This window comes from Panthera leo, chromosome C1 (genome assembly GCF_018350215.1).
Source record: "Panthera leo isolate Ple1 chromosome C1, P.leo_Ple1_pat1.1, whole genome shotgun sequence".
Taxonomy (NCBI): domain Eukaryota; kingdom Metazoa; phylum Chordata; class Mammalia; order Carnivora; family Felidae; genus Panthera; species Panthera leo.
The window spans coordinates 48,546,471-48,569,895 of NC_056686.1; the positions used below are offsets into that span (position 1 = coordinate 48,546,471).

The window sequence follows — 23,425 nt, forward strand, 5'->3', positions numbered from 1 at the left end:
ACTGGGCAAAACTTCCCACATACCATTTGCATGAAGCAGGAGTGTGGGACCAGGGGTGGGTATTTTCACAGCCCTGAGAGCCAACCCAGGGAGCTCTCTGACCTCAGCTTGCTCTTACTTATTCCCCATTACTGCCTCAGATAAATCCTTCCTCAACCCGTTTCCCTTACTGCTATCATTGTTGGTTGGAAACCCTATCGGGAGCTTCCCAGGTGTAATCAATCTGAAACCAGGCCCCCTACAAGGAGGGCAAGGAGAGATGGAAGAGAGAGGTAGACCACCCCAGGTTGGCAGGTGGCAGTTTTAACAAGCGAAGGGACTTACACATGAGGTTCGCCCTGGGCGCCAGCAAGAGAAATAAATCTCTGCACCTGCTCACCCACCAAGTCTTAAAAGTTTATAAAGAGGCCTCAACACGGTCCAGTCACATATACCAGGCAAGTGTTCTCAGCCCCACATTACTGTCTCCAGGCTGTGTCCTTGCAGCAGCTTCTGGGAGCAGGAAAGGGAAGCAGAACTCACACCCCATCGCCAGGGGAGATGGGGGTAAGGAGCCTCCAAAGGTCCCAGGTCAGCTCACGGGTCAACCAGCGGTCACCTTTTTTGGATGATGTTCCCAGTCACCTCCCTGGCCCTTATGGGGCAGAGGCGGGATGGCCTCTCTACTTCAGATGCTTGGGCCCAGGCATCACTACATGCCCTTCTCCTTACGTGCTTGGTATGGCTGAAAAACACTGGGGTGGAGGTTTAAATGAGATTTTGCTAAAGGAAGGGGGTGGGGGGCATGGCGGCCAGGCTTGCCTCTTTCCTGAAAGGTTGACATCATCAGGAGCCAGGTTTACCTCTAGACGGCTGCAGGGTAATCTCCCACCTCACAACCTGGAGGGACATTCAACCCGAAATACAAATTTACAGCAGCTGTGGGAGTGCGTGAGCTTTTTTTTTTTTTTTTTTTTTTTTAAACAGAGACAATGGGCTTCTTTTCCCGCTCTCTCCTGTGTTTATTTCCTGTAGATTTCTCTCCCTTTACACAAGAGGGCGCTGGAGCCCACGGTACTGCGTGCCTGGCTTGGGGACCAGGATCCAGAGAAAGACAGGACAGCGTCCTGGGTGTGTTCCAGGTGATGGCACCGGCCCTGCCAGTTCTGGGTTCAGGTACTCAGTGGGTGTTCCTGATGCAGAGATGGGAAGGGAGCGTACAAACCCCGCCTGGCATCCAGGAGTGTGGGGGTTCTGGGCCCCTCTGTGAGAGAAACACTGGCCAAGCCAGCTTGCAGGGTATCCGGCAGGGAGTGGCTCTGTGAAAACCCACTGAGGGACTGAGGGTCTGTCAGTCCAGAGAACAGGAGATCGGGGTGAAGGGATCTGGCTCTGCATTTTTGAAGGGCTTTTTCTGGAAGAGAGACGAGGCTTATTTCCTGTGGCTCCAGCAGCAGAGCTGGGACCAATGAATACTGTTTATCAAGAAGGGGGCTTCAGCTGAACACAGGAAGAACTTTGTAGGTGTAGAAAGCAGCACGGTTGAGGCAGTAAGTGCGGGCTGTGGCCTGCCATCACGAGCTCTGTGACTTGGATGAGCCACTCAACCGCTCAGCCCCAGTCTTCTTTTCTGTAAAATGGGGATAGTGATGTCTACCTTGTAGGGCTGTGGAGAGTCATATTTGAAGAAAGTACTCAGCATAGTGCCTGAGGCCTCAAACAACCCTATGAGGCCAGCATCGCTACTCTTATTTTGCAAAAGTGGCGTTCGTTCGGAGAGGATAAGAGACCTTGCCTAGGGTCTCGAGCCCCTGAGGTTACGAAGCTAAAATCCTAAGCCAGGTCTGTCTGTCTGCAGAGCCGCACTCCCGCCAGGGCACCATGCTGCCTGCCTGTGTCAATGTGGGGTCTTCACCCAGAGGGCCCCTGGGTCTGGCGAACTGTTGGCGGGTTTATCTATCACACACAATGACGCAGGGGCACATATGTTGTTCTGGCAAAGGCGAGGCACATTTTCCAATGTCGGTCGAAACAGTGGATGAATAATACAGGGAGAGGGATCAACAGAAGGGGCAAGAGGAGGCCAGAACCGCATCAATTCCCCTGCCCCCAACAGGGGCAGCAGAAGGTGCAGCTGGCGGGGCCCCGGAGTGGAGCCGCCAGCCCAATCATCTTGCCGCTGGGTTGTGCCCAGCTTTCCCTCCCCATTCTTTCTCGTTTTTGACACTTGTGATTATTACCAATCCTGGTGGCGCTGACGCCCGGGAGTGCAATGGTTACCATGGCATGCTTAATAGCGAGAGCAGATGTTTGGCAGGCTAACTCCATGCATTCTAAACACACAAGGCTAAAGTCGGTGGAGGGCGTAATTGATTTGCTGGCTGCGGAGGGAAGCCAGCCCGAGCCCGCGCTGGGCCAGGGCACCATATACTCTAACGCCGCACACAGTCTCCTCATGAGCTGACCCCTTGCAGGCCCCTCTGGCCTCACGTGTTCTCAGTTCCCACCTGCTCCCTCAACACCTGCAGCCTCACAAACAAGCTCTGATCTGTCTCCTGTCTGGGCCTTTAAACAAACTGCCGCCTCTATCCCCAACCCCTTCATGTGGGCAATGCCCACAAGCCCCTCAGTCCTCAGCTTAGATATCGCTCTCTAGCATGCCCTCATGAAGTCCCTGTTGACACGATCACCCTGTTCCTACCCTCTCATAGGACTTACTCCTGTTCTGTGATTGCTTGTTTAATTGTTTACCTCCCCCATAGAAGGTGAGTCTTTTGAGTGCAGGAACCATGATATTTATAGGGACAATTCTGACTATAATTCGTATAAAAATTACGTGAAATAAAAACTTCTCTCCTTTACCATTCAGTATCCCATTTCTTGCCAAACACATCACAAGTTGGTCATGACTGCAAGTGCCCATGTCTTCCCTCCACACAGGATTATTATTATTATTATTATTATCTGCATACAAAGTACACTTTCCTACCTCTCAGCCTCTGTTGGCACCATGAACTCCATCCAGAAACCTGGTGTCTTCTTATTCACGTGTGCCTTTTCAAATCCTGTCCCTCAATCAAGACAGCTCTCAACTGCTGCTCAATCTTCTCTGATATACCCTCCCCCAAGCAAATGTGATCACTTCTCAACCCCACAGGCCCCTTCCCTAATACCCCCACTCCCACCCCACACTTAACTCCACAACATACTGTGTGCATCTCCTTCAGGATCCTTGACCTTCCAAGATTCGGTCAAGGACAGTGGAGAGCCCAAGCTCTGGCCTCAGGCCTGAGTTCATGTCCTGAGCCTACCAGTTACTTGTTATGTATAACTTGCAACATGTTGAATGACCTCCCAGCTTCATCTCTCCCTTTATAAAAATGGATAAAATCACACCTACTTCAGTGGGTAGGCATGTAGGTTAAAGGAGATAATATGTAGCTCAGTGCATGGAGCACAAAAAGAACTCATTAAATGGTTGCTATTGTTAACTCACTATTTACCTATTTGCCTGATGCTACTCTCCTCAAGGAGAGGGCCTTCCTTGAGGTCAGGTGCCATAATTCCTCTGCACCACGATCCAAGTTCATGGCTTCCTTTATGTACAACTGGGCGAGTGGAGGAAACGTACCCACTCCATTGAGCTCTACTTTCCTTGTCGGGAAATTGGGGCTATTAGATAATAGATGTCTGAGTCCCTTTTAAACTGTAAAGTTCAAAAATAATCCGAGTCAACTTAAAAGAGCTAGTATGAGAGGGACGTGCATGGAGCAAAGGCATATTGAATTTCTGCTTCACTGTGAAGATGCTGGGGATGAGGCCAGTTTATAGTTGATTATCACCCTGGTGACACAAATGGTTTGCATTCACCTTGCCCATCTAGTTCTAAACCAGGTAAGGGAGAGGCAGAGGAAGAAGAGTGTATGTGTGTGTATTTATGTATGTGTAAGCAGCCATGTGTGTGTGTGTGTGTGTGTGTGTGTGTGTGTGTGTGTGTGTTGGGGAGGGAAATGGTGGATAGCGAGGAGGTTTTCTGGGGATAGAACTGCTGAGAATTTGCCTGAAATAAAAATAGACACTTTGGTTTTGACATTATTTTCCAATAACCGCAACTAAGAGTAAAGAAACTTCCAGTGTTATGATAGTGACTCAAATATCAAATTACTAAAGAAGAGTGAGAAAGCTTTTACAAATGGTTTCATGTCGGGTACTGACAAAAGTGAACATTTGTGAAGGTCACTGAGCTGGCCTCCAGCTGGGTGGGGGGTAGGACTGGGAGGATTCTGTCATTTCAGTTATACCAAAGTTTTCAAAGCCTTTTTTCCTATTTTAATAAAAATTCTGTGATTTTTAAAAGCTTCTTCAAGAGAAATACAACTGTGGCTCGTATTTCTCAAATTATGAAGTGGATTTTTTGCGTCATGTTTTCAACAGTTGCAATTTCTACCTCTTTGGAAGGTCTATGTAGGGGATACATAGTCCTTCCACATGAGCCCAATGCTCTCTTGGTTCTGGGCTTATGTGCATGAACCTCAGGTATTTCCCACTTGGTGCGAACTACAGTTAGCTTGTTCCGACTTCCTCACTTCTGTTCATCATGTGAGAGGTGAGAATGAAGTCTCTGGATTATTGCCTCTCTATACTTTAAGGGTTTCTCTGGCTCCCACCATAAGGTGATAGGCCCACACAACTCTGAGCTCTGGAGAGCTGGATTCTAAATCCGGATTTGTCAGATCTGTTACACTAAATCTGCTACACCTTTGTTACACCAGGAATATATTTTCTCCATTATGGGCCTGAGCTTCTCATCCGGAGAACACCAAGGTTGGACTCCATCATTTTCTGTGTCCTCTCAGGTGATCATATGGTTTTTCTTCATTCATCCGTTGATATGGTTTTTGATTGGTGAAACCAGCCTTGCATTCCCAGGATAAACCTCATTTGGCATTATACATTTCATGTATTACTGGACTTGATTTGCTAGTATTTTGTTAAGGATTTTTGAGCCTATGTTCATGAAGGATATTGGTCTGTAGATTTCTTTGCTTATAATGTCTTTGGCTTAGGTATCTGGGTAATCTAAGAAATGAATTGGGCAGTGTTCCCTCCTCTTCCATATTCTGGGAGAGTTTATATAGAACTGGTATTATTTCTTCCTTAAATGTTTGGTAGAATATTTCAGTAGTCTCCATCCCTTTGAAGGTTTTTCATATTCTAGTCGGTTGCAGGATGATTGAAGGTACTTCCTGGAGTAGCCCACCTCAGGCCCTTTGAAGCTCCCTGTGAATGGAGGAACAGTGGAACCACTTTTCTGCAGACCGTGTCCAGAGGGGTCCCCTTCTCTAGTCACTTCTGGTGCTATCTCACCAACTTGTCAGTCACAATCTTCCCATAATGATTTTGCATCTTTTGAAAGACAGCATGGCATGGTGGAAAAGCTCAAATCCTTGGCTCTAGCGTGTGACCTCAGGCCCACATCCCTGAACCTCAGAGAGTCTTGCTTTCTGCATCTATAACTGGGCACAGTAAATTTTAGTTGACAAGGCTGTTGTAAGGATTGAAGGAGATAATACTTAAAAATGTTTGGCATAGTAGACTCTCAACGCATATTAGCCCCCTTCCCGAGAAAATAGGAACACCCTGTCCCATTTTACTCAGGCCATGGGATCCATCTGGATCAAAAGCCTGTTTACTCACCTCTGAATCTGGGATAGAGTTTTTCTGAGGGGAGTCAGAAATGCAAAGACAGAGTTGTTGTTGTTTGTGTGTGTGTGTGTGTGTGTGTGTGTGTGTGTGTGTGTGTGTGTGTTTTGCCATCTGTTCAACAAGACAAATGAGTTTACCTTGAAAATAGTCACATTACAAAGTGATTGCTGGATGGGAACAATTTGTTATAATGCTCCAATTCCACTGCTTCTTTCCCAGTGGAGAGAATGCCCTCTTCAGTTACTGAGGCTCCATCCAGAGCGTTGCTTCCTAATGGGAACTGGAGAACAGGCAGCCATTCAAATTCTAACTGGGGCCTAGAAGGATGGTTCCTTTTGATTGGAAAAAAAAAAAAAAGTCATGAGTCAGCCGCTTAGGAAAATGCCTCACTGATGATATTAGTACATAGAAGCAATTTCATCTGTCTGGGAAGCGCATTTTCAAGAGGCAAGATTGACAGGGCAGAAAGGACAGAATGTTAATGAAGCTGTCAGAGGGGATGATAGTGTTGTTTCAGTTCTTGGCAGCAGAGGGAGCTGTTGTTTTCTAATCCCGAAATAGCTACTTGGCAGGAAGGTGACATCATGGAGTCTGAGGGAATCTTGGCTTCTTGTTGGCTGTCATAGAGTTCCACGATTTACTTAGGAAAATTGCATTTGGGTAGCTCTTCGCCCTCACTAGGAAGAACCAGTGGGCAAAGGATGGTTAGTCATAGTATTAGCTAGCGCTCTGCCTAAAATTTGCTACGAGTCAGTCAAGTGTTCTCAGTACTTCATGTATATTAACTCATTAAATTCTCACAACAGCAATATGAGGTAAGTCATAATATTTCTAAGCCCATTTGGGGATGAGGAAACTGAGGCAGTCAGGTTTTGTGATTTCTCCAAGGTTACACGGCCGATAATTGTCTGTACTCTTAGCTATTAATAAGTTGCATTTGTGCTTTTGATTTTATTTGATTTTACCAACAACCTCTATGAGGTAGGTACATTTTATTACCATTATTTTATTAGTGGAGAATCTGAAGCCAAGGGAGAGAGAGAGACAGAGACAGAGAATAAGGGAGAATGACCTTTGCAGACTTTGGACTTGAAGTGTTCAAGACGGTTTCAGTGCTAATATTCTAGGCTTCCTATAATTGGCCAATAACACAGAAAAAGAGTTGGAGATCAGGACTCAGTTCCAAGCCTGACTTATTCTTATTGCTGCATTGATTCCCACATGCCTCCCTCCTCTGTGCAGTGCTATGTGGGAGTGAGGTATCACAAGATGCAGAAGCCTAATCTCTGAGCTGTAGATGCCCTGGACTACATTGATGTCTCCCATATTTGAGTTTCTCAGCCCCTGGATCTAGAAATATAGGATGTGATGTTATCTCTCTCATTTGGTAGCCTGGTGACTTTGACCTTTGGTTTCTCTAATCCATCTGGGGAAGTATGTTTTCAAGAGGCAAGGTAGAAAGAAGAAACAAAAATATCATTTTCACCACTCACTACATGAGACAGGGAGAAGGCAAGTCCTTGGCCCCCCTGAGGTTTACTTTCAGTAAGATGGGTATTTGGACCACACAATAGTGACTCTTAGGGTCAAAGGTCTCTCTTAGGGTTGACATTCATTCTATGAAACCACAAGTTTATGTAAAGCCTCAAGTCTATTATTAAATCTTCATATGACGGCAGGAGACCTCAACCCAAAGGAACGACTCTAATGCAAGATTCTTCACCTTGGCACTATTGACGTTTTGGGTTAGATAATACCTTGTTGTCTGTGTGTGTGGGAGGTGTCCTGTGTATTGTAGGAGCAGCATCTCTGGCCTCTGCTCATGGGATGCCAGTAACACCATCACCTCCTTGAGTTGAGTTGGTAGTACCACAACCAAGATACAACCCCTAATAGTGGAAATGTACATACTGCGGTAGACCAGGAGGACAGATGCTTTAGGTTGATGATGATGATGATGATAGGTAGATAGATAGATAACGTTTTTATCACTGGCTACTATGTCCCACGCCCTGTCTTACACAGTCACACGTGTAAGTCACATCCTCTTTTCATCTTCACAGCCGCCCTATGAGTTTGGTAGTGTTAAACCTGTTTTATTGAAGAGGAAACTGAGGCACAGAGAAATTAAATAACTTGATCAAGGTCACATAAAGCTCATAAATAGTGAGCTGAGACTGTATACTTCAGTGATAACACCATCTGATCTCCTCACGGTAGTCCTGATGGCAAGACTTAATGTGTGGGCCACAGACTGGTGTTGGCCCATGGACTGTTTGCTTAAATCTGTGTTGGAGTAAATCAAATGCATCACTAAGCACACCATTTAGTTCGGCTAATATTCTTTTGTAGCCAGACTTTCTCAATGAAAGAAGCATTGCATAGATGCATAGATTTGTACGATGACACAGGCTCCTTATCTTGTTACAGGCAAACATTTTGTTTGCAAGCAGGCACAGAAATGAAAATGTTATCTAATATTTGCACAGAACTTTACCACTGACACACTGTGCTCCCTTCTATAATCTTACATACTCCTGATAGATGTGCCTTTCCAGACCCTATGAGGCTCACTGAAGAGGCAACATAGGGTAGACTCGCTTTCTAGTTGAGGAGACTGAGGGTCATAAAATTAAGTGATTTGTTCTTGCTATTAAGATAAGTTGTGGGTCCAAAATATAAGTCCAAGTTTCCTAATTCATAGTTCACTGTTGTAAGTTCTCAGATAGGACTGTATTCTGATCATATCAGTAAGTGGCTCTCTTCCTCCCTCCGGCTCCATTGTCATTGTAAGGACATAAAAATAGATTACCTTTCTTTCACAGGATGCTCTTCTATTATAAGATGACAGGGTTATCAAAAGAAACAAAATCATAATTCTTTGGTCAGTGTACTTCCCATTCAAAAAGTCGGAATCTCTGGTGTCGTAGAGAGAGCCTGGGTTTTGGACTCGGTCCTAGCTGCCTTATTTACAAATGTGATTTTAGGCAAGATTTTAAGCCTCTCTGACCCTCAGTTCCCTCATGTGTCATATGGGCAAAATCACATTTGCTTGTTGGATTGTTGCAATGGTCAAATTACGTGTATGCAGTGTGTACAGTGCCTACAAGGTCAAGTGCATGGTGGGAGCTAAGTCAATGTGACTTTTCTCTCCTTCCTTTTATCTAGCATTTACTTTTTGATCCACTTCCAGATCTCTAAAACTGTCTACTACGATAGTAACTAATAACAGTGGAAACTAATCTTTATCACTAATGCACAACCCATCTGGGAGAAAACCATTCCTTCTTAAATCAGGACTAATCAATGGGGCCTCAAGACCCAGCTCCGTCCTACCACGAGCTTGTAGGAACAGATGGAAAATGGGCTGGGCAGATGGAAAAACTCCATTTTCCAACAGGAATTATTTATTTGTGAAGTTGGAACCCCTTGGAATGAATATTTTGAATTAGGAGGATGAAATATTGTAAGATTCACAACAGGGCCATGAAATTAACTAATGCACTGTGACTACCAGCCTCACTGTGAGGCAGGAAGTAGGAATAATAATGGGGCCTTCAAAAAATGGTTCAAACACATAAATTATTTACTTGTGTGTGCGTCAGTGTCAATGACTCCCTTGAAGCTGTTCTGCCGATGGTGTTATCCTTCATGTCCTTCCTAAGAAAGGCTGTTCTTATGGCAAGGTCCTTTGCCTTGTGATCAGATTATTATAGAACATGAATATTATAAAATACATGGCTATCATTTTATGAGGCCTGGGTAGTGTCAGACACTGTATGTGGGGTTTTCCATACCTTATATAGCCTTGATAATGATCCTGAGAAGTAGGTACCTTAAGGCCTGCTATTTTACAGATGAAGAACCGTAAATTCCGTGAGGTTTGAGGTTTCCTGCCTCTCTTCTTGTGTCTCAGAGCTTTCCCCCCATAGCCGCTGAACAATCGAGACGTTCATCCGACCACACCACACCCCTTTGTGCTTCGTGTGGAATCTTGGCTGGGCATCAAGAGCCTTGAAGACCCGATTTTATCTTCTCCAGCTTTGCCTCCTCTGCTTTCACCTGGAGCATCGTGCTTCACGTATATGTAACCACAGCTCCCAGAACGGAGGGTGGGGTCGTGTCTCAGGGGTTTTGCTCATCTTGCTGGGCCTACCTGGCAGACTCAGCCCTGCCCCCCAGGTACCCCACTCCCATCCCTGTTTTAGACAGTTGCTTCTCCTTTGCCAGGACTTGGCTCAGTCCTGAAGGTTCTAGGAAGCCTTCCCTGACCACAGCTGTGTCCCATCACTGGGCTGAGCTGTGTGTGCCCCTGGGTATGCTGTGGCCGAGTACTCCTGGCTTTTCTCTTGCACAGCACTTGCACTCTGTTGTGCTCAGCTGCTTTAGTGTCTGCCTTTGCTTAACAGACGATCAGTCCTGCCTCCCTCATCTCTGCATGCCCGGTACCCTGCACGGCTCTAAGCACAGTGGGGTGTTTGTTTTTGTTGAACTGATGAATGAATAAATGAACGGATGGATGGATAAGAATGACAAATGATTCCTGCCAAAGCGTCCATGTGGTATGTCTGTGGTTTTCGTGATGGCCTCAGACCGACAAATTGCTACGTTATCCATATAGGAATAAGTCACTAATGCCTCCCCAGGATCCCAGAGAGGGGTGACGGAGACCATAGCATTGGCTGAGTGGTGTTCTCAGAGTGAGAAGGATTGAGTGGGGAGAGAGGTAAATGGGAGTGAACTTTCATTTTTTGATCCACTAAGTACCAGGATGAGAAGCTACTGACAGGGCAATTCCAGACAGCGATCAGTATTAGAAGGAAGGAAAGAAGGAAGGAAGGAAGGAAGGAAGGAAGGAAGGATGTCCAAGTTAGTGGTATTTGGGCAAGGGCATTTCCTAGGAAGTCTAGGATTTTGGGAAATTCACTCAAACTGTTTACTGAGGCCTGCCCATTGTACATGCTCAGCAAATACTTGTTAAATAAAAAAGAGAGAACTATACAGGTCTGAGTTCCTCTTTTCCCTCCTTAGACACAAGAGACCCAGGGGAATTAGAAGCCCAGAAGGAAGCCCTCCTCTACGGTGGAGGTCTTCGCAGGTCTTGGAGCTGGGAAGGTCTGTGTTAAATTTTGACTCTACCACTCTTTTGCTGAGCCTCTGAGCCTCTGAGTGTCAGCTTTTCACTCCTAAGTGGAAGTAATCCCCACCTCCTAAGGCTGTCATGAGTATCGGGTGAGATTATAGTACCTGGCTCATAGTGTGTATCAATACTGAGAGTTCCCTTCCCCTTCCTCTGGGTTCACTGAACCTTGGCAGGACACAAATCCCAAGCCCTCCCAGTATGTGGGAACACAGTTTCTTGCACCCTGCCAATCTTGCTCTTGGGATGGGGCACACTTACTGCTGGCAAGTGGATAATAAGCCGGGATGGAGTGGAACTGGCAGGTCTGGCAAGGAGTGGCCACTAAGAGCTGTGTAAGGGAAGGTAAGTTCTTATCTCTGTCTCCAACTCCTCTTCCACATTTAGCAAAACTACAGAATTTCTCTGAATCTCAGCATCTTCATCTGCAAAATGCTCACCATTCTTCTTGAATTTCCCTCCATCCCTGGCTGATTCTTGTATTTTTTCCCCTCAGGATAGAGGGTTTATCTGGAAACATGCCTTAGACACTGCACAGGACATCACAGTTGACCTGGTGAGAAATCATTTGCTCCAGGAGGTGGGGGAATAATGAACCCCAAATATGTCTTCCAAAGGCAGGGTGCGGACTGGATCTCAGGCTCTGGAAGCTCCCACTGTGTGTAGGACTTTGTTTTAGGTCTTCTTGAGAAATAACGGGCATCTGATTAGACCAGGCCTTCTGGACCACAGGTCAACTAAGGAAACTAAGGGAAATATTGATGTAATTACAAGTGTGATGATGGTTATAAAAGAGCAGAGGAGAGTAATTCAGTTTAGGGATAGGGATGCCTTCTCTCACCTTTTCTGCCATTGGGATAAGGTGGCCAAGACCTGGCAAACCTTGACATGTTTCATAACCCAGATATTCTGTCATTCATGTTGTTCTATACTGGAAAGGAACTACTCACCTTTACCATCACTGACACATTTTCATCCATCTCTAGTGATTCTGAGGATGGAAAGCTACTGAATTAGAAAGAAGCCTACTTTACGGGGTGCCTGGGTGGCTCAGTTGGCTAAGCGTCCAACTTCAACTCAGGTCATGATCTCACAGTTCCTGAGTTCAAGCCCCGCGTCGGGCTCTGTGCTGACAGCTCAAAGCCTGGAGCCTGCTCAGATTCTGTGTCTTCCTCTCTCTCTGCCCTTCCCCTGCTCACACTCTGCCTGTCTCTCTCTCTCTCTCTCAAAAATAAGTAAACATTAAAAAAAATAAAAAGTAAAAGAAAGCAGCCTACTTTATTGTTTATCAGTTCTGATTGTTAGCATGTCTTTTCCCGGGTTGAGTCAAATCCATCTATCTATAACTTGCCCAATTCCTCACTCTACTTCTGGACCCATAGGGGAACAGAACATCTCTCTTACCTGCCTTTCTGTTTCTTTGCTCTCTCTGTCACATGCTGAATATGAGGGCAGGTGGTTCCATGGTTGCATAAGGAATAAGAAATGTTGCTAACCGAGGGCAGCTGGTGGGGATATTCTGAGATTGAGATGGTTTATATGGGATGGGCTGTTTATTCAGAGGTACACACATTGGAAAGTAAAAATGGAGAGTAAGTCAGTGTATGATTATGGAAAGTTTTTAAAAAATATTTTAATGTTTATTTATTTTTTGAGAGAGAGAGAGAAACAGAGCACTAATGGGGGAGGGGCAGAGAGAGAAGGACACACAGAATCTGAAGCAGGATCCAGGTTCCAAGCTGTCAGCACAGAGTCTGACGTGGGGCTCAAACTCATGGACTGCAAGATCATGACCTGAGCCGAAGTCAGATCCTTAACCGACTGAGCCACCCAGGCACCCCTGGGAAGTTTTGTAAGTAAGGGCACCTTCCTGAGCTCTCTCCCCAACTCGAATCAGGTCTGGAAGAGAGATCCTTTCTTTCTATCTTTCCCTTTTTTGTTTGTTTCTGGGTTTGTTTTTAAATCCCTGATGCCTAGAAGAGCCAGGCACAGGGTTAGTGCAGGTGTTGTTGCATTGACTGATCAAACTTTACATCCTCTTTGGCCACAAGGGAGGGTAGAAAGAAGCCTAAAGTGGAGACCAATTTTAGATGAACAAATTGGAGCTTTTTGGAGCAGGAATTGTCTTAGAGATGAAAAGTAGTGAGGTCCACATCCCTGGAGGTGTTCAAACGTAAGGAGTCTGAAAGAAACTCTGCTCAGAGACAACATGAGAATGTTGAGAAATAGTTTTGCTGGTTGGAATCTTCCAGGGATTGGCCTATTGATCAGTACTTTGGAATTCCAGTGAGATAGGACCTGGGTAGGGGTTCCCTCATGGAACTGTTCAAGACTGTATGGGAGAGCAGGATGTGTGTTTTGAGCAAGGGCTTGGTACAAGGCACCAACTGTTCTCCAATGGCTAAGTCTTCGTCAGAGCTCAATCTGCTTGTGAATTTGTCTGGAATGCATTCCTAGCGGCACCATCTGTTTGGAATTGTCCTACCATCTGACCATTTATCCTCCATCAACTCCCCTCCTCTGGGCACTCTCACTGTCAGTTAAGAGTCTACCCATTGCCCAACCTGGATAAACTGAGTCCGAGGAGAGACTGGACAGCAGACAGGGGAGGAGGAGGGAGACCTTCCAATGTATTGGCATTCAGGGCCATGTTGTATCTAGGAAGTCCCCACCAAGCCTTTGCACAGAACCTGGAGAGAAAGCATGTGGCTGAGCCAGAGCCATATTGTGCTCCAGGCAGTCTGATGGCTCCACAAATAATATTGATGCCTTTTGTTTGGAAACTCTTTGTGGAGGTTTCCCATTTCCCAACAAGCCACGCTAAATGCTGGGCCTCCCCCAAGCCACTGCCTTTTGCATGGTCCCACAGCTAACTGTGCAGGCAGATGAGGGGCCCTGAATGCTAATGAGAGGAGTGGCTGGCATTCCTGAGGCCCCCCAGCTCTGAGAACCCTGGCCTTTGTTGCTAAGGAGCGTTGGAACTGTAGCTGAGAGGCTCTAACGAAGGGGGAGGCAAGGAGAGAAAGAGAAGAAAGGCCAGCATTTGTTTGCAGAGCTTCACAGTTCTCTGGCCAGCTCCAAAGCCGTCCAGTTGCTGATCCCAATTAGAATATCAAACCCCGTATTGTTTCTCTTAATGATCTTGGGAAATTCCTCTGAAGAGTCAGCTAGCACTTAGCAAACTCTTTGGATTGCGTGATCTATACAGTTGTGTTTCTGCTTGTGTGAACACAGGATGCCAAGAGTCCTGAAAACACCCTTCATTTCAGTCCCCAAAAGGCAGTGATGAAGCTGGCAGAGCTGGAAGAGGGCAGAAAGCCCCAGGGCTTCAAACGTTTCATGCGGGGGCTCCATTCTACAAATGTTTTCCGGGTGCCCACCTGGGGGTGAATCTGGGTTCTGTGCTGGAGACGAAGGTGAGGAAGACCTTAGCCCTTTCTGGAAGTGACCTCCAGACTTGCTGGGGAGACAGACCACACATACTAGAGAAAATTCGCTCTAATGTGACCGGCAAGGCACTGTTGGGCTTGAAGTTGTGCACTGGATTCTAATCCTGACTCAGTCACTCACTAGCTGTTGGTCCTTAGGAAAGCACCTTTTACCGCCATGAGTCTCAGTTTCTTATCTGTACAATGGGCATAGTAGTAATGCCAGCATAGTTAGGTTACTATGAGGAGTCAGGGCAGGTGGAAGAATCAAGAATAAGAATGTGTAGGGCACGGTCTCTGCCTTCCAGGACCACACAATCAGGGAGCCACCTGTTGGCTTGGAGGTGATCTGTACTTGGAAAAGGAATTTAATGGTTTGGTCCATTGAATGGGGTAAATGGAAATACTGTATAAGAATAAGATAGGAAGCCAGTTTTCCCTTATGGAGCATGTCTATGTGACAGATACAGAGCTGGGCAATTTGTACCATTATCTCCTTTAACATGAATGACTCTGTGAGGGAGATAGTGAATTGCTCAGGGTCACACATCTGTGAAGGAATCTGTCCAACTGGTGAGATTCAGCTTCTATCGTGTCTTCAGTGACCCATTTTAGAAGCTAAGGCTTTCAGACAGTTGGGGCAGATACAGTTGACCTAGAGTCTCTCCAGGGCATACTGGAGTTTAACCAGGCCACTGCACACAGACACCCATGTAGAAAGGTTCTGCTAGAGAAAGCTGGTCAAGACCACAGACCGCAGAGTTTCTCTACCCAGGGTTAGAAGTTCACAGTCACGGGGAATATACAAAACATCACTGACCTTAGGGGGGAAAAGAGAGAGAAAGGTAACAGATTTTCCATAAGTAAACCATGGGGAAGTCCTAGCACAGAGGTCAAACCAATATTCTAATACATAATGACCTCATAGCATTTTCCTGTTTGCGTTCAATGGTTTGCCTCATGGCAAGGCCTCATTTGACATCTGCTGTCACACTGTCACCTTGATATCTTAGCTTTTCTCTATGAATTGAGTTCAATTTTGCTTCTTTTAATGTTTACTCCGAGAAAACCTAGTGAGTATTTGCTTTTGCAAAGTGGAAGTCTTGCAAATTCGCGCACGTGCGCGCACACACACACACCTTGGGGTGAAGTAGTGGACAATTCCAGACAGGAGATGATCCAGAAACAATTGTCCCCTGGTTCTAGAAGGCAGATATATCTCAAAATTTGTTTTTGCTATAGGGGTAACGTTATGTCCCTGTGTCATGTCGCACAGTCGGTTGCTCAAGCATCCTGATGCTCAGCAGCTAAGGGAAGGGATGTAAGAAAGGTCCATGTCTACTACGTGCAAGGAACTATCCAAGTGACATGCCTCTCAGTGTTTATAACACTTCTGTGAAACACTCAGTGTTTTTATTATTCCTGTTTTACAGTTGAAGGAACTGAAGCTCAGGGAGATTAAAAACTTTCTAAAGCTACCACCTACTAAGTGATGGAGATGGATTTTGGCTGATTTAAAGCCTATTCTTTTTCTGCTCTCTATTGAAGGGTGGGTAGTGGCGGTGGGGTGATTGTGGATCCAGATCTGGCCATTGCTACCCACTTATAGAAGCATTCCGTCAGTGAGCTCTACAGGAGTACAAGGTATGCACATAGCCCTGGGGCACCTTTCTGCTGCATTCCAGGTCCACGGAGTCCCCTCCAGCTGTGTGAGTTGCTGGGTGCTGAGGCTATTTCTGAGGAGCTAGTCTAGATGTCACACACAAAGAATTGGGTAGGGCAGGATCACTGCTCTTCAGGACCCCACGATTGAGTCTAATAATCCTGCCCTCATGTTTAGGGCCTCCCTTCATCCAGCCCTCTCTCCAGTTCATTTCCCTACAGAGATGTAGAGTGGAAAGGGCATTCTTAGTGTTCTCCAGAAGGCTCTATCCCTCTGGCCAATTATCAACAGGCAAGCAGTCTCAACAACTCTTCTACCCTTTACTTCTTTGAGCCTCTCTCTCTTCATCTGTGAAATGGAGTTGTAAAACCTGCCATATTGAGTTGTCAGCGATGGATGAAACAAAATATTTCCAGGTCCCAGCACACATTAGCTGCCCAACGTATACTGAATTGTCTGATCTAATATTCTAACTTTCCTCATTTGGCATTTTGGTGGTCTGAGAAAGCCATGTTTGTTTGCTTACTTCTCTGACCTAAAAGGCTAGTGGGTCCAAGGGTTCTAGAATGTTAGAGAGGTGGTCCAGTCTCCTTTAAGAGGCATTTTTGGAGGTTACTCAAGGATTATAAAAACTAAAGCAGGCTCACACTTGAAGCCCTTAGAGATCATTAATGTTAGTGAATCAAAACTATTTTACTCTTAAGATCTTGTTTGTAAGACTTTATGAAACATTCCCCCCCCCCCCCCTTCCACCCTGTATAAAACGGATAAAAAGGGATACTCAGGGATCTTTTTTACTTCTCCCCTTGACCTAACTCCTGCATCCTGTCTCCTGCACAGTTTTGAAAACCAGAATCCAGGTCACGCAACGTTAATGATGGTTCTGGGAACACATTTGTCTCTGAAGTCCTAGGCTAGCATTCCTTCGGTGAGCTCATGCTACCTGTGTGGTGTGATGTGTGTGTGTGTGTTCTGGGGGAGGTGCAAAGTTAGACAGAAGAACTATGGGGACTGGTGGAAACTTTTGCTTGATTCTCCTGCCAGAGGGAGCAAAGAAGATGTTACTTAGTTCAGAACCCTTTGTCACTCATTGAAACTTCTATCCTATACTCTGGGAAAAGGACAGTGTAACAGCATCTACTTTTGTACTAGAGAAAATATCTCACTTGTTCAGAAAACATTGCTTGGAATTCTGCTCCTACCCTTAGTATTAACCTATTGTTAATAATTTTATTTTTCTTATAATGTGGAAATCCTTCCTAGAACAGTGACTAGAGGCGGATCACACATCCAAAAATGATATAGTTAGGTCTCTTATGTGACAGGCATTTGAGGGAGTTGACAACAATATCTAGCATATTTTTTACTCTATGGAATTTCAGGGTTTGCAAAAGCAAAGTTTCCTCAGCAAGGTAGAAAAAAAAATCGTGTAATGTTCATAAGGAGCTTTATTGGAATAAAAGGGGGTTTTAAGAAATTGGGTTCTTGCCACCTCAGGAGAGGAAACCTGGTTTTCTCGGGTCACTCTGAGCTGCCTATCAGGGAGTATCATAGCTAGAAATGAAGCCCAAGTCCAAAGCATCTTCAGTTGCTGCATCGGCCTTGACTCTGTGACAGTGTCTCCACTGCTATGCATGGGCTGGGGAGAAACACGTGTCTGGGTAGAAAGGAAGAAAAAGGAAACATCTGTTCTCACAATATGGGTTTGTTATCATAGCTCCTTTAAGTACTGGAGTGCTGGCTCCAAGAGCATATTTTCTCCCGCACGGAATCTCCTCAAGGCTTGGTCGATTTTCCGAGGGCTCAGGGACAGGTTGTAAATGAGATTGTAGTTGTGAATGAGGCGTCTGGCCCGTTCCTTTTCCAGGACTCCTGCGATTGGGTTGGGTGGGTGGTAGGTTTTGAAAAGAAGAAAGAAAAAACAAAAAAGAGAAAACAAATCTATTAGCTCAAATGACTTCTGTGTAAAAACAAAATGCTAATATTTTGACACTTTAGGCTTCCTAAAGCAATTTAAGCTTGTTCTTTGGGGCCATAACACTTTAAAAGCCAATTTTTAAAACAGGTGGAGTGCCTGCGAAAATCGATTTCTAATTTTTCTGGTTTATTTTTATCTTATGGAAGTAGCCAAACACGTTCCTAAACAGGCAGGTTTCAAACAGCCCATTTTTATGCTTTTCTGGAAATGTATTTGCTGTGACTCCCTCCAGCTTGCTGTGTGATTATAGGTAAAGCATCACGTTTCTCAAGGCTCAGAGTCTAAATGTGTATAGTTGAGATGGTAGTGCTTATCATCACAGGATGTGCTCTGGTACTTATGTGTTATATGTATCAATGCCAAGGTGCTTTCCATGTTAAGGGTAGGTGGATGTTGGTGGTTGCAAAGAGGAGTTTTAAAGGTAGAGCAGAGCATCAGCAAAGATCAAGAACTCACTTATGAGCTCCTAACTGTGAGCTCATATATGTCAGATACAGATATGCGCTTGGGAATATAGAAGATTTAGAGAAGTGACCTTTTAACCTCAGGAAGATCCAGTTGAGACAGTCAGATATGCAAAAAATTAACTAGAATGCAACAATAACAATAATCACACACACGCATGTGCGCACACACACACACACACACACACACACACACACACCATTTATCATGTTTCAGGAATGCCTCCAAACATTTTACCAGTAGCAATTCATTTAATGCTCACAACAGCCCATTTTACAGAAGAAGAAACTGAGGCATAGAGACGGTAAGTCACTTGCCCAGGGTTGCTTAAAACCATGCATTTAACCACTACACTACATTATAGAGTAAGGAAGAAGAGATTATTTTAAGTGAGGCTCAGATTGTTTCCTAAATATGTTCCTTGAATTTGGGGGATCTACACCACTGGTGTCAAGAAAAGCTTTTAAATATCTTGTATAGGGATTAAAGATGCATCTCATGCATGTTGTTCTTCTACTCTTCTATACTGGTGTGGGCTGTGGTAGCGATTGTGGATTCTTTCTCAAAGAGGCCAGAGATGGTCCCCGGGTCATGTTGGAAACATCACTACCAGCCCATTAGAGTTTGTGTCTACTGGATACCTGTTATCTCTGTTGAAGCTGCCAAGTAGTATTCATATATATTTTTTTAATGTTTATTATTTTTAAGAGAGAAAGAGAGCATGAGCAGGGGAGGGACAGAGACGGGTGGGGGGACACAAAATCCAAAGCAGGCTTCAGGCTCTGAGCTGTCAGCACAGAGCCTGACATGGGGCTCGAACTCATGGACTGCGAGATCATGACCTGAGCCGAAGTCTGACTCTCAACCCACTGAGCCACCCAGGCGCCCCAAGTATTATTTATATTTAAATGAGCAAAGACCACTGAGCATGATGCTTTCCTCTGAACTGCTCCCTGATGGGTCTTCTTAGCAGTGGACTATAGACAGGTCCTAATGTGATTTATTCTATTCGTTCTGTTTGGTTCTGTCCTGTCCTGTCCCATCCTCCCTCCGTTTGTTTATTGTCTATCTCTTCTATTAGAATGTTGATCTTGGCAGAAATAATTTTCTTTGAGTTGGCCAACTGCATCTTTGCAGTTCTCTGGATTGGGTGGCTGTTCTTGGTCTGGTCTAGGTTGGATCCCTCAAGACATTTCCTCATATTCTGCCTCTGGAATTATTAGTCATGGACTTTGGAATAAGTGTCTGGCCAGGGAAGGTATTTTAACTTTTTGAGCCTCAGTTTCCTCAACTTTAAAATAGGGATAATTAAATTGTATAAAAACCAGTAAAATAATGAAAGCTTAGAACAGTGCCCAGAACTATTAATCACTCATTAATGCAAGAATTATAAGATGATTATAATAGTTATATCATCAACATTATTTAAAATATATAAGAATGTATCTTAATAAAAAATTTTTAAAAATACACAATTTAGTTTATATTTCAATCACAAATTAAAAGTAATGTTAAGGGGTGCCTGGGTGGCTCAGTCGGTTAAGCGTCTGACTTCAGCTCAGGTCATGATCTCACAGTTCGTGAGTTCAAGCCCTGCGTTGGGCCCTGTGCTGACAGCTTGGAGCCTGGAGCCTGCTTCGGATTCTGAGTCTCCCTCTCTCTCTGCCCCTCCCCTGCTCACGCTCTGTCTCTCTCACTCTCAAAAATGAGTAAATGTTAAAAAAAAAAATTTTTTTAAGTAATGTTAAAAAATACATCTAGAAATCACCACTGGTGTGCATGGGGACATTTTCTGCTATCTTCTGAGCTTTACCATTGGTAGAAGATTCCTAGTGTCAAACAAGAGTCCATTGACTGAAATTTGTATCTGTCTAATTTACTGTCATTAGGGGATGCCTAGGACAGCTGCATAAAATAACCCTTACAATCTATCTTAGGGTTGAAAACCTGTTCTTGTCCCACCAGAACCAAAATAAAAGAAATAATAAGACTTCCTTTAACATCTACTTTATTCTACAGTTTACAAAGACCTCTCAAATGTAATTTGATCCTTTCTCAAATCTGGGGAGGTATGTTTTATTATTTTATTTTATTTTTTTAATTTTTAAAAATCATTATTTATTTCTGAGAGAGAAATAGAGTGTGAGCAGGGGAGGAGCAGAGAGAGAGGGAGACACAGAATCCAAAGCAGGCTCCAGGTCCTGAGCTGTCAGCACAGAGCCCGACGCAGGGCTCAAACTCACGAACTGTGAGATCATGACCTGAGGTGAAGTCGGACGGTCAACCGACTGAGCCACCCAGGCACCCCGAGGTATGTTTTATTATTAACAGTCTTAGTTTATAGATAAAGAAACAGGCTCAGAGGATATATATATATATATATATATATATATATATATATATATATATATATACATATATATATATATATATATATATATACTGGCTTTCAGGGCACAGCAATTAGTAAAATCTGGAGTTGAATCTAAGTCTTCTGGTAAAAACAAACAAAGAAACAACCAACAAAGCAACAAGCAAAACCTCATGTTCTTTCTGGTGTGTCATGGGAGTTTAGTGTAGTGGGAAGTCCAATAGAACTGGGTTTGAATTATGGCTCAACTCCCCACTGGCTATTCTTTTACCACTTTGAGGTTGGCTTTTTCCTCCGTAAGTAAGGACATTAATGCCTTCAGCATGTGGTTGATGTGAGGAGTTAGTGATTCAGTGTGTGCAAAGTCCAGACTCATGCAAAGAATGTCCTTGAGGTCTCTCATTGCATTCTGCCTCCTTGAACGTGAAAACGATTTCTATCTAGCCTTCAGTTCATTGGGAAAATTCCAAATCTACCATTCACTCAAACATTTATCCCAACCACCCTTTTTCCTTTAGAAAACACGACCAGTTATTCACAGTCATTTCTTATTCTTCCTCTTCAAGGATATTTTCTTGACAACCCCTGTTAGAAAATAAGCACAAAGTAGGTTCCCAGAAACACTAATTTGATGATGGATGGTCTGTCTTCACCCTGAATGAAGAACACCCTGGCCTACATATTTCCTTGCACATAATAAAGAACACTGATTCATCAATAGGCAAAGTAGGTATCATCTGCTCAGTGTCTAGATTGAGGCTGTGGTGGTCAGCTAAATACTGTGGTTAATAAACCAATGAAATGACCTCAGTTAATCCTCTTTCCTCATTAAAGATAGTTTTAGATGTTCCCAGATCAGGCTGACACATTCCCTGGCTGACAAGGAACTAATGAATTTCATAGAAACAGAGAAAACAGGCATAAATAGTGAAGAGGCCATGAGAGAGACATTTCAAATCTGCTGGAGTCTGCCTCCAAAGTCAACAAAACTCTGTTTTTCCTCAGAAGAGTTCAGAAGTATGAGAAAGGTCCCAGCCATTGGGGAGTCTTTTAGCAACTGAGTTTATGATCCATCATCCATCACTGCAACTTAGCATTTGTTTCTTTAGAAATGTCTTCTCTCTCCACCTGACGTTTTTTTGTTTGTTTATTTTTGTTTGTAACCCCATCACCGCTCTAGTTATGAATACCTAGGCTCATGATTATTTCAGTAATGGCTTTTTTAAAAAAATGTATTTTTATTTATTTTGAGAGAGAGATAGAGAGCAAGCAGGGGAGGGGCAGAGAGAGAGGGAGACAGAATCCCAAGCAGGCTCCACACTGTCAACACAGAGCCCAATGCGGGACTTGAACTCACCGACCATGAGATCATGACCTGAGCTGAAGTCAAGAGCTTAACTAGCTGAGCCACCCAGGCACCCTTTCAGTAGCCTTTTAATCTCCTTTTCTCCAGTATCATCTGTAAATTATCCATCTTAGCTTTTCTTGTGCTCTGCTCTGGTTGAACCTTTGGTGGACACTGGGTAGAGGATTATCCTAGGACTTGGGATTCACAGTAGGATTTCAACTTCACTATCCAATCCAATAGAAATCTTCTAAGCTTTGTGGAAGATGGTTTCAACTCAGAGCATCCTCCCCAGTTATCTAAAGCTTCTCTCTCTGGGAGGCTCACTCAAGCTCTCTCTTCCATGGAACCCTCTCTGAATACTCAGCTCACATTAGATGATGAGCTTCTTTTCATCTCTTCTCTCTTTTCCTTGGACTCTAACTCTTGTGTCTTCAATTATGATGCTTTACTATATGTTGTCCTTGAAAATGTTTGTTTTTCAGCATTTAACTACTCTTAGTCTTGGTGTCAGACCTAAAAGCTCCTTGAGGTCAGAGACCATGTCTTTTTTTTTTTTTTTAATGTTTATTTATTTTTGAGAGAGAGAGAGAGAGAGAGAGAGAGAGAGAGAGGCAGGCTGGAGGAAGAGCAGAGAAAGAGGGAGACACAGAATCAGAAGCAGGCTCCAGGTTCTGAGGTGTCGGCACAGAGCCTGATGCAGGGCTAGAACTCAAAAACTGTGAGATCGTAACCTAAGCCGAAGTTGGACACTTAACCTACTGAGCCACTGAGGTGCCCCCAGATACCATGTCTTATCCTTTCGGGTTTTCCTTCTGGTCCAGACTCTAACAAAGTGCTGGGCTGATAACACATGTTTAATAAATGATTTTCTAATTCAGCTAGATTAGTTTTTCATTAAATTTTTTTTTCTCCTCCTCTCTTTGGTAGAATTGTTTGAAGTCCTTGGGTATTATATGGTAATTATACTTTATGTGGTCTAGAGTTAAGTGATTTGGAAATTCAAAACAAAATGAAACAAGAACACACAGTGAATGAAAATACACGCATTGCTACTATTACACGATTACTTCTAGAGAGTACTAATGCATCTGCTATTTCTTTTGTTGAGATATAATTGACATATACCATGGTATAAGTTTAATTTTTTTTAACGTTTATTTATTTTTGAGACAGAGATAGAGCATGAACGGGGGAGGAGCAGAGAGAGAGGGAGGCACAGAATCTGAGCTCCAGGCTCTGAGGTGTCAGCACAGAGCCTGACACGGGGCTCAAACTCACAGACTGCGAGATCATGACCTGAGCTGAAGTCGGACGTTTAACCGACTGAGCCACCCAGGCGCCCCTACC

At 44.3% G+C, this 23,425-nt stretch overlaps 1 protein-coding gene across 2 annotated transcripts in view; it reads right to left on the minus strand.

Moving 5' to 3' along the window:
* Nucleotides 1-17,346: 17,346 nt before the first annotated feature.
* The window catches only part of CC1H1orf87 (chromosome C1 C1orf87 homolog), a 78,816-nt gene continuing 72,737 nt past the window's right edge, over nucleotides 17,347-23,425 (minus strand). For both annotated transcript variants that reach the window (XM_042953159.1, XM_042953158.1), the window contains one exon: nucleotides 17,347-17,788. In XM_042953159.1, the coding sequence (XP_042809093.1) occupies nucleotides 17,628-17,788 (161 nt within the window). In that variant the 3' untranslated portion in view covers nucleotides 17,347-17,627. The remainder of the gene's footprint in view (nucleotides 17,789-23,425) is intronic.